Source organism: Ovis aries, chromosome 1, assembly GCF_016772045.2.
Source record: "Ovis aries strain OAR_USU_Benz2616 breed Rambouillet chromosome 1, ARS-UI_Ramb_v3.0, whole genome shotgun sequence".
NCBI lineage: Eukaryota > Metazoa > Chordata > Mammalia > Artiodactyla > Bovidae > Ovis > Ovis aries.
The window spans coordinates 61,973,877-61,994,115 of NC_056054.1; the positions used below are offsets into that span (position 1 = coordinate 61,973,877).

General features: G+C 43.2%; 1 protein-coding gene, 1 long non-coding RNA gene and 1 pseudogene across 8 annotated transcripts in view; 2 read left to right on the forward strand and 1 right to left on the reverse strand.

Moving 5' to 3' along the window:
- LOC132659342 (uncharacterized) overlaps positions 1-6,833 on the forward strand; it is a 39,721-nt gene extending 32,888 nt beyond the window's left edge. Inside the window, exons 2-3 of the long non-coding RNA XR_009599660.1 lie at positions 234-4,459; positions 5,523-6,833. This is a non-coding gene — a long non-coding RNA (uncharacterized LOC132659342). The remainder of the gene's footprint in view (positions 1-233; positions 4,460-5,522) is intronic.
- Positions 1-20,239, reverse strand: part of MCOLN2 (mucolipin TRP cation channel 2) — a 67,186-nt gene that overhangs the window by 11,162 nt on the left and 35,785 nt on the right. For all 7 annotated transcript variants that reach the window (XM_042250465.2, XM_060411337.1, XM_042250438.2 and 4 more), the window contains 7 exons: positions 19,800-19,884; positions 19,053-19,149; positions 16,736-16,835; positions 10,300-10,412; positions 8,946-9,095; positions 7,440-7,541; positions 7,202-7,324 (listed from right to left, as the gene is read on the reverse strand). In XM_042250465.2, coding sequence (XP_042106399.1) covers positions 7,202-7,324; positions 7,440-7,541; positions 8,946-9,095; positions 10,300-10,412; positions 16,736-16,835; positions 19,053-19,149; positions 19,800-19,884 — 770 coding nt within the window. The remainder of the gene's footprint in view (positions 1-7,201; positions 7,325-7,439; positions 7,542-8,945; positions 9,096-10,299; positions 10,413-16,735; positions 16,836-19,052; positions 19,150-19,799; positions 19,885-20,239) is intronic.
- Positions 14,952-15,789, forward strand: LOC101111674 (large ribosomal subunit protein uL22-like; annotated as a pseudogene).

The following is a 20,239-nucleotide window of genomic DNA, read 5'->3' on the forward strand; positions in this document are numbered from 1 at the left end:
GAACCTCGATAAACCCCAATGGAAAAGAACATTTAAAGAAATAATCTATATATTTGTATAACAATCATGTTGCTGTACAGCAGAAATTAACTAACAGTGTGAATCAACTATTCTTCAATTTAAAAAAAAGCAGTGTGTTGAATGAATTTATTTTCCCTGCTCTACTTGTATGGTATTTCTCTAACCCACTCTTTCTACCCCCCTCTGATTTCACACTTAAATATTTATTACAGAAAACTCCAGGGAAGACTTCCTCACTCCAACCTCTTCGGCCTCCAGTCCAAGCTGCAATAAAATCTCAACTTCAAAGAACATAGCCTTCAGATCGTTTCTCTTGCTTAACAATAATGCAAAGTCTGGAGGCAAAGTAAAAATCCAAACCAAGAACCCTGGAGTAACTCATCTGATACATCCGTCATTGTCTCTGTCCAATGAAGCCAGTGTTGAAGGGCTTTTTCAGTCTTACATCAAGACAGACTGCCCTGGCAGCTCTAGTTTGTTCTCTACATCAGTAAGAACCACAGAAGAAACTATTGGTTGGTCTTCTAATTGTTGTCTGCACACTTCTCTGTACCCCAACCAGCTAGCAAACTCCCAGTCCATGAGAGATTCACGGGGTAAATTCTGTAACCAAAGGAGAGCATACAGACATACCCCAAATAAGAATCATGCCCATGGTTTGCTACATCGGCAACAACTCTGAAGACCTGGACTAAAGTCACTCTCCACAGAGACCTGGAGGGAACATCCATTGGAGCAAATCACTTATTAATATGCAGATAATTTAATAATAAGACAGGCAGTTCCCAGAGTAACTAGTTTCCACCCCACCACTAGCCTTAAGACAATGTGGTTCAAGTTGGTTTCTATGAACATCAATTACAACTCTGATGGCACCATTAATAATCCATATTTCTCGGGACTTCCCTGGTGGCACAGTGGATTAGAATCCACCTGCCAGTGCAGGGGACATGGGTTTGATCCCTGGTCCAGGAAGACTCCACATGCCAAGGAGCAACTAAGCATGTGGGCAACTACTGAAGCCCATGTGCCCTAGAGCCCTCACAAGGCAACAAGAGACACCACCACAATGAGAAACCCGAGCATTGCCACCAAGAGCAGACCCCACTCACTACAGCTAAAGTCCATGAAAAGCAATGAAGGCCCAGCACAACCAAAAATTAATTAAAAAAAATTTTAATCCATATTTCTCAGTTTCTCTTGGAAACCGGCCAATTCCTTTCTTTAGTGTCAAGAACCTCCAGCAGTTTGTGTTTCAAGTTCCAGAACTTCGAGTTGGTGGGCACAGTGCAAATTCATCCCTTAGTTTCCTGTGCAGTTACTTAGAGTCAATTTGGACATAATATGCATCTCAGCATTAACATTATTTCTCTCCCTCTTCTCTGGGCACGTGAGATTTATTTTAACCCACCAAAAAGTTAAACAGAGACCTAATAAGGTAAGTAAATGGTACATACTCTACCATTTACTTACCATAAGAAGTGGCTGTGAGCTAGTTTCAGTTGCCAAGATCCACAGTATAAGTTAGCTTTAAAAATACCTAATGTGGAGAACAGTATGGAGGGTCTTTAAAAAACTAGAGTTACCATTTGATACAGAAACCCACTCCTGAGCATATATCCAGAGAAAACTCTAATTCAAAAAGGTAAGTGCATTCCAATGTTTGTAGCATTCACAACAGCCAAAACATGGAACATGGAAGCAACTCAAATGTCATCAACAGATGAATGGATAAAGAATATATATATTTATATATAATGGAATATTATTCAGCCATAAAAAGATGAAATAATGCCATTTCCAGCAGCATGGATGGACTTGGAGATTATCATGCTAAGTAAGTTGAACAGAGAAAGGCACATATCACATGATGTCACTTACATGTGGATTCCACTGACATGGGGAACCTAAAATACAATGTAAATGATCTTATTTACAAAACAGAAATAGACTCATAGACATAGAAAATAAACTTATGGTTACCAAAGGGAAAAGGGGAGGAGGATAAATTAGGAAATTCGAATGAACAGATACACACTACTATATATAAATCAGATAAATAAGTAGGACCTGCTATATAGCATAGGGAATTGTATTCAATATATTGTGATAACCTATGATGGAAAAGAATCTGAAAAAGAATATATATATATATGTGTGTGTGTGTGTGTGTGTGTGTGTAACTGAATCACTTTGCTGTACACTTGAAACACTGTAAATCCATTATGTTGTTTAGTTGCTAAGTTGTGTCCAACTCCTTTATGACCCCATGGACTGTAACTCGCCAGGCTCCTCTGTTCATGGGATTTCCCAGGCAAGAGTACTGGAATGGGTTGCCATTTCCTTCTCCAAATCAACCATACTTCAATTAAAAAAAAAAAAGGGATTAAAAACCCAAGGTAAAGAGAAATACGGTCCTAATGTGCTTCCAGGCTACAGATGCATCCCTAGGAAACTGCTTTGGTTCTTATAAGCTTCCAAGTCCCCAGAAAGCAGGTCTGCTGTCTCTGTTTCTCGTCATTCAGCAAACTTGCTGAACTTTGTGGTACCATGTTCTTTGGACCACACTCGACATGAGGAATGCAAAGAGCAATAATCCATGGTCCCTGTCCTCAAAGAATTTGGGCTAGAAGAATCTGACAGTGTTGGGGGCACAGTAGACGTTGAATAAATATCAAATGGAGCTCTCCATAAAGAGTCTCCACAGGCTGCAGACTACCACAGTGAAAACCCAAGCATTTGTTCCACAAATGATCACTGCTCAGTTGAGCCAAAAAGAACTTTCATGTGAATGAAAGCACAGTCTGCAATGGCTTATGTCAGAGAGTGACATAAAAATTTGCTTCAAGAGTTGGTGCTGAGTCTCATGTGGCATTCACATAAAATGTTTTAACCAGCTAATAGTTGTTTTGAGTAAGAGAGGTGCTTGGATAAAACCAGAGGCCTTGAAAGCAAGAAGGTGTAACTCTGGTGCCACTAAAAGTTTACCAATGGCGTCAGCCAAGACCAGTGATTTTTCAATGCTTTGTCTTTTCATTTGCAAAATGGGGACAATAAATGCAAGACTGTGGTATATTCCTCAGAAAGTACTCTGGCAACGTCAAAGCCACATTACAGTTATGTTCTTCCAGTACTCATCTTGAATTATTTAACAGCAACAGGCTCCAGCCTACCATGCTCACACATTTTGAAAGGGCATTGTGCCAATGTCCATTAGTGCTGGAGTAAACATTGGCAGGACACTTGTATTTTTATTCTCTTTCAGTTGAACCATTGAAATCTGATGTCTAACAGGAAAGCCAGAAGCTAAAATGTGGGATGCCTGCTGTCAGACAAGCATCAGGGTGAATTTCTGGTTTTTCTGATACCTTCCCTTTAGAGTTTTTTTGTTTGTTTATTTAAAGAGCGATTGAGCTTCTATACCCAAGCTAGCTGTGATTCTAGAAAATGCTCACTATGGTGCCGTCCAGCTTTCAGGCAATACTTGAAGGTCTTCTGATTCAACAGATAGTGACTGACTGGCAGAACCTGACATTTTTGACCATTTGGATTGGTTTGGAGAGAGATATGCAGGGGGAATAAACAATTCTAACTTTAGACTCAAAGAAGAAGTAATATGGAGCAGAAAAAACAGAAGTCCAGAACCAAAGTGAAGGTTTTCTATAACTATTGAGCAGTGCATCCGCTGAATTAACTCAACTCTGTGTTTTCCAAATAGATCAGCTTGGTTAGGAATGGGAGATAGAAGCCATAAACAGACCTGCTGCACAGCCCCAGAGATATAGTTCTTATCTCTCTATTCCTCCAGGGGAGAAGTGACAGACTGGCGCTAACTAAGAGACATAAGTCAAGAGGGGAAACATCCGGTATGGCCACCGCCAGCTCCGGGTGACTATGGAACATCTGATGAATAGCCAGTCCAGGCTGAGGTGTGCTGCCGGGACAAAATGCCCACCAGATCTCAAAGACTCGGTGCCTAAAAAAGGCCTCAATGTTTTATATTGAACACAGGCAGAAGTCATATTTGAAATATATTGGATTAAATAAAAGGCATAATTAAAATCAATTTCATCCATTTCTCTAAAAAAATGTTTAACGTGGCTACTAGAAAAATTTTAAAAGTACAGACATGGCTCTCATTTGTAGCTCTCATATTTTCCTTGGATAGTGCTGATCCCCTGGACTCTTTGAAAGGACAGAGCTGAAGATATGAAAATACAGTTAAGACTCACAAAGCAAAAGAACACCATTTTTCACAAGGTAACCTTGACACATATTGAAAGAAATAAGAATGATGACTCGGCTTTCCTCTCATGGTTGATCCACTCTTGAGTCAGACTAAATGCTCTTTTGTAATGATTTGTTTTAGGTAATGCCAAGAAAAGAAAAGAAGAAAAGCCTTCAGCTTATTGGTCAAATGATGTGTACTCAAGTAAAGGTGAGCTGGGTGTGAATTCTATCTTCGCCATTCACTAACTATTCAACCCCAGGAATCTAACATATTAAGATCCTTATTTTCTGTCAAAAGATAATAATATTTCCCACAGGGTTAATGGGAGGGCTAACAGAGCAAGGAAGGTAAAGAACCTGGGCACCTTATCTATTTAGCACATAGCACTTGAGAATGGTAGCTAGTTTGATAAAATTAAAGCAACATTTCTGAGCATCTTCCCGAACAATGATGGGATAGGGAAGATGTGTGCCTGATTCTTTGCAACCTCATGGACTGTAACCCGCCAGGCTCCTCTGTCCATGGGGATTCTCCAGGCAAGAATACTGGAGTGGGTTGCCATCATACCCTTCTCCAGGGGATCTTCCAGACCCAGGGGTCGACCCCACGTCTCTTAAGTCTCCTGCATTGGCAGGCGAGTTCTTTACCGCTAGTGCCACCAGGGAAGGTAGAGAACCATTAATGGCCACAGGACCACTGGATAAATTCACTGGACGTGGAAGAGCAGTATTTATTCCACATGGTGCAACACTGCCCTCTCGTGACAAAAATGTGGCAAAGCATTCGGACCACGAGGCAAGTAAGGAAGAAAAATGTTAATTTTCCTGGGCACTAAGACAATAAATTCTCCAGATCAGAGAGATCATATCAAAGAACAGTTTTTACTGATGAGTCACCTTTAAATCAGTGGCTAGAACTGGAAGAGCAGTAAGATGATCAAGATTTGCTAATAATCCAGAGATGGTCACTTTGTTCACTATACAGTTTCTCAAATAGGAAAATGACTATACAGTTTCGCAATTCTCTTTGGACAAATTAAATGTAATGCTTAAAGAGGAGAAAGTCTGGGTAGATTCCAAGTTACTAGAATTTATTTTAGTAGGAAAATACCAAAAGTTTGAGTTTTATGGATTGCTCAATTTCTGTGAAAAGTTTATAAACCAGATTTGATCATGGTTTTTTTAAATGCAACTATCTAGGTCAAAACTTAAAGCTGAGCTGTATACCAGTGTCAATACAATCCTTTACATCTTTACTTTTCTCCTTGTAGGACACCTAAGTCAAGATGACTGTACCCTAGGCTGTTGACAAAATTAAATGAAAGAGAAGAGAGAAACACTTAGCATTGCCTCAAGCGTTAGCTGCTATTATTTTTATTTTTCTTGTTCCTATTGTCCCAATTGCCAAAGGCCCGTGGGGGAAAAAAAACTATAAGATTGCAATCATTGCTTTTACTTTTTTGGTTTGAAAACAAAGCCTACCAAATTTCATTTCCTGCTATATCTTTGAATCAAATTTATCATTTTAAAACAAGAACATCTAGAGAAGGAAATGGCAACCCACTCCAGTATTCTGGCCTGGGATATCCCATGGACAGAGGAGCCTGGTGGGCTACAGTCCATGGGGTCGCAAAGAGTTGACACAACTGAGCGAGCATCCAGTCATATTTAAGGGGAGGAAACAGTCTCAGGAAAGTTGAGATGCTTGCCAAAGGCCCCAGAGCTTTTGACAGCAGAGCCAGAACTATGGCTGAGGATTCCCAGATCCCGGGCTTCTTGATCCTGGCCTCTCTCACCAGCTATGCGTGTAGAAAACTAGAATCTAAAATATGCCCGAGAGCTTCCCTGCTGGCTCAGTGTTAAAGAATCCACCTGCCAGTGCAAGAGATGTGAGTTCCATCCCTGGTCTGGCAAGATCCCAGCGTGCATTGGAGCAGCTAAGCTCCTGGGCCACAGCTGCTGAGTCTGTGCTCTGGAGCCTGGGAGCTGCAACTCCTGAGCCCAGGTGCTGCAACAACTGAAGCCCGAGCATCCTGGACCCCGTGCTCGGCCACGAGAAGCCACCACAGTGAGAAGCCCACATGCCACAGCTAGAGAGAAGGCCCTGCTCTCTGCAACTAGAGAGAAGCCCGCACAGCACTGAAGACCCTGCACAGCCGCAAATAAATAAATGCTGTAAAAAGGAAAATAAGAACATCTGAACATAACTTTGTTGTCCCTGAAATGATGATACTGACTGCAGCCCAGTAATAGCTGAGAATTCAGATACTGAACTTTAATAAGGCAGTAAGATGACGCTGAAATCAAAGCCCCCTGCAAAGGCAAGATGCGTTATCTTTGCAATCATAACTAATGTGGTCATTCCAGGCAGTCTTTATCCTCCTCCATCCTCCTCAGTTAATCTGGATGAAAACTGTAACTCTTTGAGTTAGAAGGATTTTGAAATGCTTTTCCTTACTTAATTTTCATTTTTATTATAGTGATCTTATGTACAAACACTTCTTATGTGGTGTCCAGCTGGGTTCACATGTGACCCTTTAAGCCAGACCCAGACAACCATGAAATAAATGTGCTCTCCAGTTTCCTGCAGTTCTTGTTTCAATATCCTAAAGTCACTTCAACATCCAGGAAAGGGAAAGAAAAGGAAAACTAACCAACAAAACAATAAACAATAAAGATGTGTGTTCACTGATGTCAAGCGTATGTGCTGGAGAGAAGTGGGATGAAGCTCAGTGCTAGAAACCCACCTTTTAAAAAAACTTTTTACTTATTTTTTTTTGGCCATGCTGTGCAGCACTGTGGGATCTTAGTTCCCTGACCAGGGACGCAACCCGAGCCCCCTGAATTGGAAGTGCGGAGTTGTAACCACTGGACTGCCAGGGAAGTCCCAAAACCCACTCTTAAGGGCCCCAGGTGCCTCGTGTGCAGGAGGAAGAATTGGGCTACATACCTTGTTGTGATACGGTCCTAAGACAATCCAGCCGCAGAAGGTGTAACCCAAATAGATCATACCAGCACATGCGCAGAAGCGAAGAACTTTTGGCAATGAGGCTTGCATTGTTAAAATGAGCACCTGGAAAAAAACACACACACAAAATGGCAGAATGGGAGTTATTAAAAAGTAGCTAATAGATCCCGAAGAAATGGACCTGAATCCCAGTGGTGCTGCCCAGGGCCCACATCCTTACATTATATGCTTGGAAGTAACCCAAGTATCGGATGACGCCAACCCAGACAAAGAGTGTAGACGTTCCAAGCAAAATGCTGCACAGATTGTAGTTTGTGAGATTCTAGGAAATGAAAAAACAGACATATTAGTAAAATATTCTATTCCACTCAGCTCAGGAACCTCGCTTGAAACTGACTGGAAAAGAATGGTCTGCCTGCCTCTCTACAGTGATTCTAAGAGCTTTTAAATGGAAGAAGAAAATAATAAGAGTGCACAATTCCAAATGTGTTTCTCATTTCCTTTTAGTATTGCAATTTGTTGAACTAAATCTTTGTTCAAACAATACTCTGAACTAGAGACTGCATTTACCACTGACTTAGGCATTAAAGCACATAAACTGATGTTTGCTAAATATCAAACAATACTTTCCAGCTATTAACACTTTTAAATGAAAGCCCCAGCATGATCTGCTAACAGTTCCTGCTCTCAAGGACTTCCAGGGCTAACTGAAGAGACACACGCACAAACACAATTCTAATATAATGTGCCATGTGCAGTGAGAGGCACAAGCCGGACTTGTTCCATAGGGCTCCCATGGGCGTGACCCCAGAGTGGTGCCAGCCTGCTGGACAGGCTGGGAGAGCCTTGCAAGTCAGCAGAGGCTGAACCAGGGCCTCAGGCTGGGAGCCCACAAGACAGGCCAGAGAAAGTGAGGGCGGGAGAGGCAAGGAGACCTGGATGATGAGGACCCCGGAGACCACACTGAAAAAAGGGCACTTCATCACAAAGGGGCGTCTCTGAGGCAGAAAGGATTGTCACTGCAAGACAGACACCAGAAAGATGACTTTGACGACTGTGTGATGGGTCCAAGGGGTACAAGGCTGAACGCAAAGCAACAGTGAGGAGACCGCTGTGGCAGGAGGAGGAGCCGCAACAATGAGAAGATCTCGACCAGACAGGAAGACGCCTGGAGGGAGTGGAGCAGTTGCCCTGGATGAGAGGGAGGTGTTAGAGGTCAGGAGAGAAGGCTGGTAAGATTTGCTAACTCAAGGCAGGGCATGGAGGGGAGGAGTCAAGACCTGAGAGACTAAATTAGTTAAGTTACCCAAGGGCCAACTAAGTTACCCAGAAGCACTCAAATCATCCTCAAATAAAACCTCTATCCTTCAGAACCCCCATCAGTCATGGGTGAGCACCCCTGGCTCACAGTGTGATTGGATCAAGGGTCAGAGGCTGCTTTTTGCAACTTAAAAAAAATAAAGCCTGACCAAGCAATCAATCCTCTCACACTTCAATTCTTATTCTGAAGATGCTGCCAAGTTCCCGAGAGGACATTCATGGGGATATCACCTTCCACAGAACATCCACCTCCTCATTTTCTGCTCACAAAAAACCAGGTCAAAGGAGGCTTCAGTTTTATGGATGTGAGAAAACAGAAAACGTGAGAATCACTGCATACTTAAGAGTATGTGAGACCACCCAAAAGAATAGAAAGAACAAAAGATTTAAAATGGGTTGCCCTCACCTTGGCTTTAATTTCCATTTTTAACACGGATCCACTTATTGTCAGGAGGTCGCTGATAATCACCAGGATATACCATTGGTTGATAAATTCCCTCTGGTCGGCATTACACACGTGTCGCTTGTACTTCTCCAGGAAGAACTTTAGGAATCTCTGCAGCAAAAAAAAAAAAAAAAAAAAAGAAGAAGAAGAAGCAGAAGCATTTCTAACAAACTGCACTGGCCTCTAGAAGGAAAAAAGTGCAGAATAGAGCTCTTGCATGTCCGATGGCATGACACTGCCTTTTCCAAGGTGACGGATTCTTACTTGGAGGGTACAGATCACAGCCCACACCCTCCCCCGCCATCTAGCCCAGCTGGAGATGAGCACGCCAGTGACCTGAGTGACTCCAACACCCAATGCCGTGCTCTCCCTCCAACAGACTCTTGTTGAAATAGCTAACACAGAGTCCATTCCAAACGCTTTACATATTCTCAACACATTCAACCAGACAACAACCCTACGAACTAGGCACCATGGACCCTTCCTTCCAGAGGAAAGAATGGAGACACAGGGCAGCCAAGCCAGGACTTGAGTCCAGGCGGTCCAGCTCCTGGGTGTGGGCTCCCAGCGTGCCCCACTCTCGTGCAGAACCCAGCCCCTGACACTGGATCCAGAATATCAAGGGACTTGGGAGGGGGTGGGTAAGAGAACTGGGTATTTACACAATAAATTGACATGGGTCAAGAAGTAGAAAATAGAATGAAAACCGTTTTATTGCTCCACGTGTGGTATTCTGATGACTTCTTACTTCCACTGACCCTAGTCTGTGTTTATACACATGCCACACAGTGGGATAAATTTTGTGCTAGAGTATATGGTCACAAGAGTCCTAAAAAGGCAAAAGGAACCTCAGGGGAGAATTTAAAAACTATTTTTAAAAATAGGATAAAGTATTTTATGCATCATTATAACCCATTTACCATGCCTTCCTGTCAAAATGAACTCTGATCTGAAGACAAAAGATGAAACCCACACATGCTATTACCCTGTTCTTAAGATCACTCTTGAATTTAAAAGGGTCTCATTTATTCTAGAACCATTCAAAATCTTGAGAAGTTCACTGCTGTGCATCTGTGCTTATTAGCTCAAGTTGAAGCAGGATAATTGTCTAATTCTCCCTGACATGCCAGGAGCTTGGACTCACTCTCTACACCCCAGGTTGATTAATGCCCTGTTGGAGGACAATCACTCAAAGGAATTTAATTCAGTCAAGGCCCCAGGTAGGGCAGGATAACCCTTCGTCAAGGCCCCACTGTTTGGACAAGCTGAAGGCGGAGGTCTGGAAGGGAGGGAGAATATTCCAACACACATTTACCTTTCGTAACCTCAGCGCAAGAACAATGGATCTTGTGCACAGGATAAGAGATGCCAAGCAAATCACAATGACAAATGCATCAAACACCAGGACATACTGAGTGTTTTTCTGAACTGAGAAACAAAAACAGAATTCAAACGTCAAGCACACCTTACTTGGGAATAATTTCCAAACAAAATGGCACCTAGAAAATAAGATCAAATGATAAATGCTTCAACATCAGAAATAAATTACACAGCATTCATGCAGAGGTTCACAAACAAGGTAATCATTCCCTGGTGTCAAATTACACATTTAAAAACATATGTATTCTTAACAGATATACTAAAATGTATTTATAAATATTTACTGTAGAGTAGAATTCAATAGAAGGTGGTCCATTTGGACCGTATTCTAAAGAGGCAAAACTACTGACATACTCTTTTCTCTCACATAAAAATCAAAAACATAAGTTCTCCATTAATGAAGGAACAAACATTTTAAAGGGCGTCCCTAAGTTGTGAAGATCCCCCTGGAGGAGGGCATGGCAATCCACTTCAGTATTCTTGCTTGGAGAATCCCCATGGACAGAAGGCTACGGTCCATGGGGTCACAAAGAGTCAGACATGACCGAGCAACCAGCTAAGCACAGCACAAACATTTTAAAATCCACCAAAAATCCCCATTTCTGCTTCTCAATCTTACTCTGCACTTTCCCAGCAAAGAGTGCCAATTCAATAAGCTCTTCTTAGGCGTGGGGAAAGCAACCACTTGGAATGAAAGTACAGAGAGTAGCAATCAGATCTGTGTCTCTTGTTTTGGAGTATAGTCACTTTACAAAGTGTACAGCAAAGTGAACCAGCTGTGCATACGCATACTCCCTTTTTGTTTAAAGATTTCCTTCACATTTAGTCACCGTGGAGCATTGAGATTGGATCCCGGAACACACAGTAGCGCAAGGAATGACTAAAGGAAGCCCAAACTGTAAGCTTAGCTTCTCTCAGACTTCGAGGTGTTGTCCCAAATCCCCACGATGGCTCTCATTACTGGCAGCTTGCTGTTCTCTCCCAGCCCCCACCTCCTCCGCCCTGAGGCCACTCCAGTCTTCCTTCTTCCCTGCTCCTGCTAGGGACTCCTGCGCACTCTCTCTCTCTCTCTCTCTCCCCCTCTCCCTCTCTCTCTCCGCAGGGACATTGCACCTCTGCCTGGAACAGCACCCTCCCCATCACTCAAGGGGATTATTCAGCCTTGAGTATTTTCCTCCTCAGAACAGAATCCCCTAAATTCTCATCCCTATTAACCCTTCCCTCCAAATCCTATCATAGCCCTGTCCACAGGTATATATACCTATAGCTTCATTTACTCCCCTTTGCTTGATGGTCACTGAACTTGTTGCATATTCAAAGACAGCACAGCAAGGCGCACAGAGACAGTATAAAATGAAAAAGGACAATCTCTGGAGCCTGAGACCTGGCTCTGAATCTCGACTCTGCACTTGGAAGTTGTGGAGTCTTGGGGAAGTTGCCTCAGTTTCCTCATCCAAAACAATGGGTACAATGAAAAAAAAAAAACCTATTTTATAGGGCTGTCATGAGGATTGAGTAAGTTCATATATGAAAGCACCTAGAGCTGCCCCATACACATAATAACAGAGCAGTTACTATACCATTCGATGTTCATCTTCCCCACTACATGATTGGTTCTGGGAAGCAGGGACTGGATATATTTTGTTCAACACTACAAAGCCTGTGCTTAGCATAATGCTTCAGCATGCTTACAGATAAGTACAGTGACCCCAGCAGAACATAAGAAGACTACGATAATCTAAGTTGGAATTTGTGAAGGTTTGAGCAACGTCAGAGGCAGAGAAGACACAGAAGGATAAGGCAGAAAGTGGCAAGAGATGAAAAAGAGAGATTCAGTGGGACTTAGGGAGTAAGGAAGGACTGACCAAGAATGACCTCTTTTCTGTCTTGGGTCCACTGGCTCAGTCTGGACATTCATGACAAGAGACGACGACTTGGTGGCGACTGAAACTGGGGGTTTCAGCCAATCAGAGATGACAGACAGGAATGCAGACTAGGAAGGATGAGGGATGCGGGCAGCAGGGTGGCAACGTCTGGAAATTAGGAGAGGAGACACACTCAGGAGCCAGATGGAGAAAGGCCAGGGAAGCAGGAAGCAGGGCTGGGGATAGGCAACCTTCAGGAACATCGGAAGTCAGGGTGCTCCACAGAGACACCTCTGCCGAGAAGGCATTGAAGAGGATGACAGGAGTGTGTCCACAGATTTAGAGATAATAATGGCGTGAGCAATCTCGGCACATGTCTGAGAGCAGCTCATCCAGTGGGTTACGTGTGTGGCCGGCTAGTAAATATCACTGAGCGAGCGGTCCAGCCTTGCTCAGCTTCGGGTGCCTTGGGTACCACATGGGAGCATAGCTGTACCAGTTTCATGCACTGTTAGGAAATCAGGCAAACGATCCCTATCAAGTGCTTGTTAGTGCCTCACATGGAGCACTTACCTCCCTCTTTAGCATTTTCCACTTCACAAGTTTAAGTTATCTCAAGATCCTATCTAATAGGTAGGTAAGAACACAACCTGACCAAAATCCAAGACCACCATTTTTTTTTTTTTTTTGATCCATGAATAAGGCAGAGAGAATAGGAGCAGTTCTTGGAAAGATGGGGCTGAAATCTTTAAAAAATGCAAGCACAGCACCTAGTACCTTCTTTTCTGACCTATGACAAGAATAAAATCTCTAAGACTGCTTGAATGGGGCCTTATTTATAGTTAAGAAAACTGAGGCCTGGAACTAAGAAGATAAATCATCCCTCATAACAGAGACAAGTATTGTATTCTTAAAATTTGATTTACTGAGATTACTTTGACATGTTACAAAAAGTATTTTATAAACATCATGTGTGTGTTAGTAGCTTAGTCATGTCCAGCTCTTTGCAACCACATGGACTGTAGCCCACCAGGCTCTTCTGTCCATGGAATTCTCCAGGCAAGAATACTGGAGTGAGTTTCTATTTCCTTCTCCAGGGGATCTATGGGGTCCCATAGATCCGGCCCATGGGGTCACAAAGAGTCAGACATGACTGAGCAACCAGCTAAGCACAGCACAAACATTTTAAAATCCACCAAAAATCCAGGTCTCCTGCATTGCAGTTAGATTCTTTACCATTTGAGCTACCAGGGAAGCCCAAACATCATAACTGCTTTCTTATTCTACTATGTTATTCCCACAAGAACAGTTCCCAAACCTGGGTTTGCAAAACTCTAGTCCAGAGAGTTGCTCTGGCAACCTGGTTAGGGAAATCCAACCCCACCACCCAGTCCTTCCAGGGTCCTGAGAAGTCCCCCACACACTACCATTCCCACCTGTGTGACCCTGACCAACGCTTCACACACTGCACCCCTTTCCCCGGGACACTCATTTACATCACCTATCGACGGGGAGTCCTGTCTGTCAGTACACATCCCTTCCAGCTCCCAGGCTCAAATGGCTTCATTTACAAAATCAAGTTAACATGAAGGTTAGTCATGTAGTGGGAATGGGTATTAGAAGTCATAAAAGGCAACCTTGAGTTTGTATGTGAAAATGGCCATCCTCTCTCTCTCTCTCTCTTTTTTTTTTTTTTTTTTGGATATCCTCTTTTATTTTACCTTGAGATAACAGTTAACGACAAAGCTAGAGAAGTGTCAAGGGAAGTGTACGGATGTGAATGAATCTCAGAGTGTTTTGCAAATAGCACAAGGACCCCCCAAGATGTCACCCTTGCCTTTGTCCCCCTCCCCAAAAACCAGGGCAATCAATCCACCAGACAGCTTCCTACACAGAAGGAAAATAAATCCATTTTCTAAGCTGTTTTCCAAACTTCAGCTTTCTAAGACTTGTCACATTATTTTAAATTTGCTCTCTCCTGGCCATGGAATCTGGTTTTATAGGGTGTAGCTTTGGAAGAAGAATATGTAAATATTTCTAGCTGTGAGATTGTGTTTCTCCCCACTGGCCACAAGAGAGAGCTAGAGCTCCTCTCTTCTGAGTAAAGGCTCGGAAAACTTCCCAGTGTGGTCAGGGTGCCGGCGAGGAGGAAGGAAACCCGGGTCTGGCAAACCTGTTTAACTCACTTATTTGGTCAAACGACTATTCCAAACCACATTTCCTATACGACAAGGGTTAGCTTTGTTCACATAAAATAGTTGCAGCCTACACTTGGACTTGGAAAATTCACATCTGATCTGTGCCTTTCTTCTGTACGGAGAATGCTGAGGCGTAGCAACCACTTTTTAACAGAAACTAAAAGTGTGTATTCTGATCAGAGGTTGAGCCAGCAAATGGAACTACAAAGCCAAAACTTCAGAATCATCAGCCCAGGTGGCATTAATGGTAAAGAACCCCCCGTCAATGCAGGAGACACAAGAGAGTGGGTTCGATCCCTCGGTGGGGAAGATCCCCCGGAGGAGGAAATGGTAACTCACTCCAGTATCCTCGCCTGGAAAAATTCCATGGACAGAGGAATGGTGGGCTACAGTCCATGGGATTGCAAAGAGTTAGACATGACTGAGCGCACGCGCGCACACACACACACACACACGTGCACACACATGTATTATATAGCTGAAAAGCCACAAAATTAGTCTAATTTAAAACTAATACAAAATAGCTTTTCTGGTAAGCGGCCTGAGGTGATCCCTAAAAATGGTGCGCTATTCACTCGACCCAGAAAACCCCACAAAATCATGCAAATCTAGAGGTTCTAGACTCATTGGAAAAGACTCTGATGCTGGGAAAGATTGGGGGCAGTAGGAGAAAGGGATGACCGAGGATGAGATGGCTGGGTGGCATCATGGACTCGATGGACAGGAGTCTGAGTGAACTCTGGGAGATGGTGATGAACAGGGAGGCCTGGCATGCTGAGATTCATGGGGTCGCAAAGAGTCGGACACGACTGAGCGACTGAACTGAACTGAACTGAACTGAGAGGTTCAAATCTTCGTGTTCACTTTAAGAACACTTGTGAAACTGCCCAGGCCATAAAGGGTATGCATATCCGGAAAGGCACCAAGTACCTGAAGGATGTCACTTTGAAGAAGCAACGTGTGCCATTCCATCGCTACAATGGTGGAGTTGGTAGGTGTGCACGGGCCAAACAGTGGGGCTGGACGCAGGGTCAGTGGCCCAAAAAGAGTGCTGAATTTTTACTACACATGCTCAAAAATGCAGAGAGTAATGCTGAACTTAAGGGCTTAGATGTAGATTCTCTGGTCATTGAGCATATCCAAGTGAACAAAGCCCCCAAGATGCAGCGCCAGGACTTACAGAGCTCACAGTCGGATCAACCCCTACATGAGCTCTCCCTGCCATACTGAGATGATCCTTACTGAAAAAGAACAGACTGTTCCTAAACCAGAAGAGGAGGTTGCGCAGAAGAAAAAGATATCTCAGAAGAAACTGAAGAAACAAAAACTAATGGCCCGGGAATAAATGCCGCAAAAAATAAATGCAACTAAAAGTTAAATAAATAAAACTAATTCAAAATAGTCAGGAATCACAAGTATTTTACATTTTATTTTGTTCTAAGATTTGGTCAAAGGCAGGTTCAGTTAAACAAAACTTGTAAATGAAAAAACACTGACCACCCATCATTAACATCATCCAAACCCCTCAACGAGAAAGGGGTCTCAGGAGCCCACGTTAGCCTGTGGATCAAGGAGTGTTTTATGAGTAATGACTGAGTGACCGACCCAGGTTTGTACAGGCTGCTCTCTGGGCTCTGAAGGCCTCGGTCCTGCTCCACTGTCACAGGCTCAGGGCAAATCAGACCTTTTCCCAGAAGTGTTGCTCTCCTGTACGTCCTGCTCTGCCCGTCAAAATGAACCTTTGCTATTTTGACCACCATATCTTGTGCCTCTGCCACTTACTCTGATCCAGGACAACTAGAGATGCTCTAAGCGTGTCAGTGTCCCTCACGAAGGTGCTTCCTTTCTTTCCTGGGAGCGCTAGCAGTGAGTGTCTGCCAGCTCTGGCTCTCAGTGCTCACTTTACATAGTTACTCATTTACTGCTCAGCATCCTGGAAAGTAAGCACTATTGTTACTTTCACTTTTCAGAGAAAGCCACTGAGACGTGGAGAGCCGAAGGAATTTGTCCAAGATCACAGGCACAGGAAATAGAAGCAAAACCCAAGCCCACGCAGTCAGGCTCTAGAAACTGCTCCTAAATACCGGGCAACACAGCCTCTCCTACGAGGTCTATCCACATTTGCTGAACTGAACAAAAATGCAAAGCTTCAGAATATGCTTGACAGAAGCAAACATTCAAAGTGTGGTTTTCTGGAGCTCTTTCTTCTTATTATCATCTAAGTAAACCCTTTATACACCCAAAATCCCCAAATGAAGTGTTAAAGATCATTCACAATCCACAATGGGCAAGCATGTAACATACTTACTAGATCCAGAGATTTTCAAGTCTTTACATTCCTCGATTTTGGCATCAATGTTAAAATAGATTTTGATTTTGCCACTGTGAGCTTTATTGTCAAAGATTATCTAGAGACACAAACAGATGAAGAGGTTACAACCCAGCAGAAAGTATGACGCGTTAGATCAGTTCTGCTTAAAATATCAGTGGCATCCAAACAGTGCGCTGATCCAAAAAGAATCAGACCAATGAAAATGTCCTCATCACGTGATTCCTTCACAACTTCCTATTATTAATGAAAAACTGTGGTCCAAAGCAGGGGTCCCCATCCTCCAGGATCTAATATTTGATGATCTGAGGTGGAGTTGATGTAATAATAATAGAAATAAAGTGCACAATAAATGTAATGCATTTGCTACTGCTGCTGCTGCTAAGTCGCTTCAGTCGTGTCCGACTCTGTGCGACCCCATAGACGGCAGCCCACCAAGCTCCCCCATCCCTGGGATTCTCCAGGCAAGAACACTGGAGTGGGTTGCCATTTCCTTCTCCAATGCATGAAAGTGAAAAGTGAAAAGTGAAAGTGAAGTCGCTCAGTCGTGTCTGACCCCCAGCGACCCCATGGACTGCAGGCTTCCAGGCTCCTCCGTCCATGGGATTCTCCAGGCAAGAGTACTGGAGTGGGGTACCATTGCCTTCTCCAGTAATGCACTTGAATCACCCCAAGACCATCCTTCCTGAGTGCTGCCTCCCCCAGTCTGTGAAAAAATTATTTTCCACGAAACTGGTCCCTGGTGCCAAAGATGCTGGTTCAAGGGGTGTATACATGAAATTCTACTAAATCTACATTCAGATTCAGAGAAACCCTAATGCAAAACAGCCAAATGGTCTGAGGAACGAAAACGAGAATTCACCACCAATTTCTGACAAGAGAGCACAAAGATGTCACTTATTACCCTGAGTGGAATTTATAAGCATTTGCCTCAATATAGTTCTTTGGGTATGAGATTCTAGGCTTTTACTGTGCTAGAGATTATTTTTCTATTTGCTTCAAGCACTACATATAATGTTTTCAGGAGTCTTGCATACAGTCAGATGTGGCAAAGACTGCTCCAAGGTTATGGGTTGAATTTAAGATTTCCAAATGCCCTCAGTCTTCCACATTATATATCAAGCATTTAAAGTGTATAAGTGACATATACAGAGTATGCTAGGACTTAAGAGAAGCATGTTCAGGGCCTTCCTGGAGGGAATGAGGCTTTGAATGCCAGGACTAGTGAAGTTTAGTCCTAGCTCATAGGTATAGAAGTGAGGTTTGTATAGCTTAATTCCCTAACCTCTGGTTGGTCATAGAGATATTCTTGGATTACACTGAGAATATGTGGCACGCATGTGGTTTGTGCTCAAAGATGCCCACTTGTGGGTTCAATCATAGATTTGATCATGGGTTCAATCATAGCTGAACCTACACGTTCAGCTCTCCAAGCTCTTCGCCTTGGATTTCATAATGAGTTTTGCAACATGCAGGTCACTCCAGGAGATAAATTATGCTACTTTCTGATCCAGACATTCTTCCCTACTTACACATCATAATTTATAATTACTTTTATTTCTTTGTTGACCTGTTTTTCTATCTATCTTTCCCACTAGGGTATAAGCTTCCTGAGGGCCATGGTACCTCTAGAGCATGACAACCTGCCTGCTGCCTTGTAGGGACTCATAGAGCACTTAGCAATTGTTGTTAAATGAAGCACCCTTCTGAACTGCTAAAACAGCAACAACACATAACAGCCAGTTTAGCATTCAGTTTTGCCCAACACTAACCATGAGAAAAGGAAGGGGGAGAGAGGGAGGGAGGAAGGGAAGAAAGAAGGTAGGAAGGAAGGATTCCATGGCACATGGCCACCCGTCCAAAAGTAAACGCTGCAGGAATTGATGCTTTGCAGACTGGACTTCAGGTCAAGGGGGCAGTTTCTGCCTTGAGATTTGAAAACATTTGCTACAACATTTGCAAAGACCTTTCTTTGAAAAAAGGAAAAACATTATAGACACTCAAAGCACTGGTCATAAACTAAAAAAAAAAAAAAGTATTAGGAGAGTAGGAAGTCAAAGTCCACTTTGAAAACTCCTCTATTCAACACAGAAATCTAGTTTTAAAAAGTTGGAACAGGTTTGCCTCATTTTTAGAAGTCACAGCCTCTGGACCAATGATGCTATAGCATGGCATTCAAACTGTTTCAAACACACTTTCGTCTAATACATTTATAGGCAGGTGCACTGTACACTCTGCACCTACAATAGGAGTCAAGAAAAAGGATAAAAAATGGCTTAGTGAAATAGATACTTGCCATGTTCTGAAAGACGTAACAGTCTGGAAGCTCTCGGGAATGAATCGTCTGCAGGTCAATGCCTTTGAGTTGAAAGGAGATGTCAACTTGCAAGAGGCTGAATAAAAACATATTACAAGATATACATTGTCACACTCTTCCTACCCTACTCTCCCTTCCCCATCTATGTCTTCTGGGTAATGAGACTTAAAAATGTATTTACTGGGGCTTCCCTGGTGGCTCAGTGGTAAAGAATCCACCTGCCAAATCAGGAGACATGGGTTCGATCCGTGATCTAGGAAGATCCCACATGTCACAGAGCAACTAAGCCTGTGCACCACAACCACTGAGCCTGTGCTCTAGAGCCCGGGAGCCACAGCTACTGAGCCCCCATGCTGCAACAACTGAAGCCCGCGCGCCCTAGAGCCCCTGCTTTTCACTGCAATGAGAAGCCCTCGCGCCACAACTAGAGAGTAACCCCCATGCATCGCAACTAGAGAAAGCCCGCCCAGTGCTGAGTCTTCATTGCTGCACGGGCTTTCTCTAGTTGTATGTCTCAGGGAACTCAAACAGGGGCTCTGTATCAACCCAGAGGGGTGGGATGGGGAGGGAGATGGGAGGGAGGTTCAAGAGGGAGAGGACATATGTATACCTATGGCTGATTCAGGCTAAAGTTTGACAGAAAACAACAAAATTCTGTAAAGCAATTATCCTTCAATTAAAAAATAAATTTGAAAAAAATTAATTAATTTTAAAAAATGTATTTACCGATAAAATTCCAGCCTGAAGAATGATGAATTCTTCCAGTCCTGAGGGTCCTTGGAGAGTGCCTCGAGGTCTAGGTGAATGCAGTCTAGGGCCATGAAAGAACCACAGTGACTGTCAGGTAAGAATCAGATGCTACAACCCGAAGGCCAAAGTGTGACGAGGAGCAGGAGGCTCACCACGTTCCAAAGCATCTCACGTGTTCATTAATCACAACAGGAAGACCAGTAACTTTATAGTGGAGAGCCTGGCAGGTCCCACCCTAGCCACATGATCAAAGTTAACATCATCAGGAATGAGATAAAGAGACATCATATTCCTCCTGAAATAATGTACCATCTGTGTGGCATTTCCACACCAAATACATAATCTCAATCCAGACACAAAGAAACAGGAAAACTCAAGGGAGGGACATTCTACTCCCTACTTAAAAATGTTAAGAT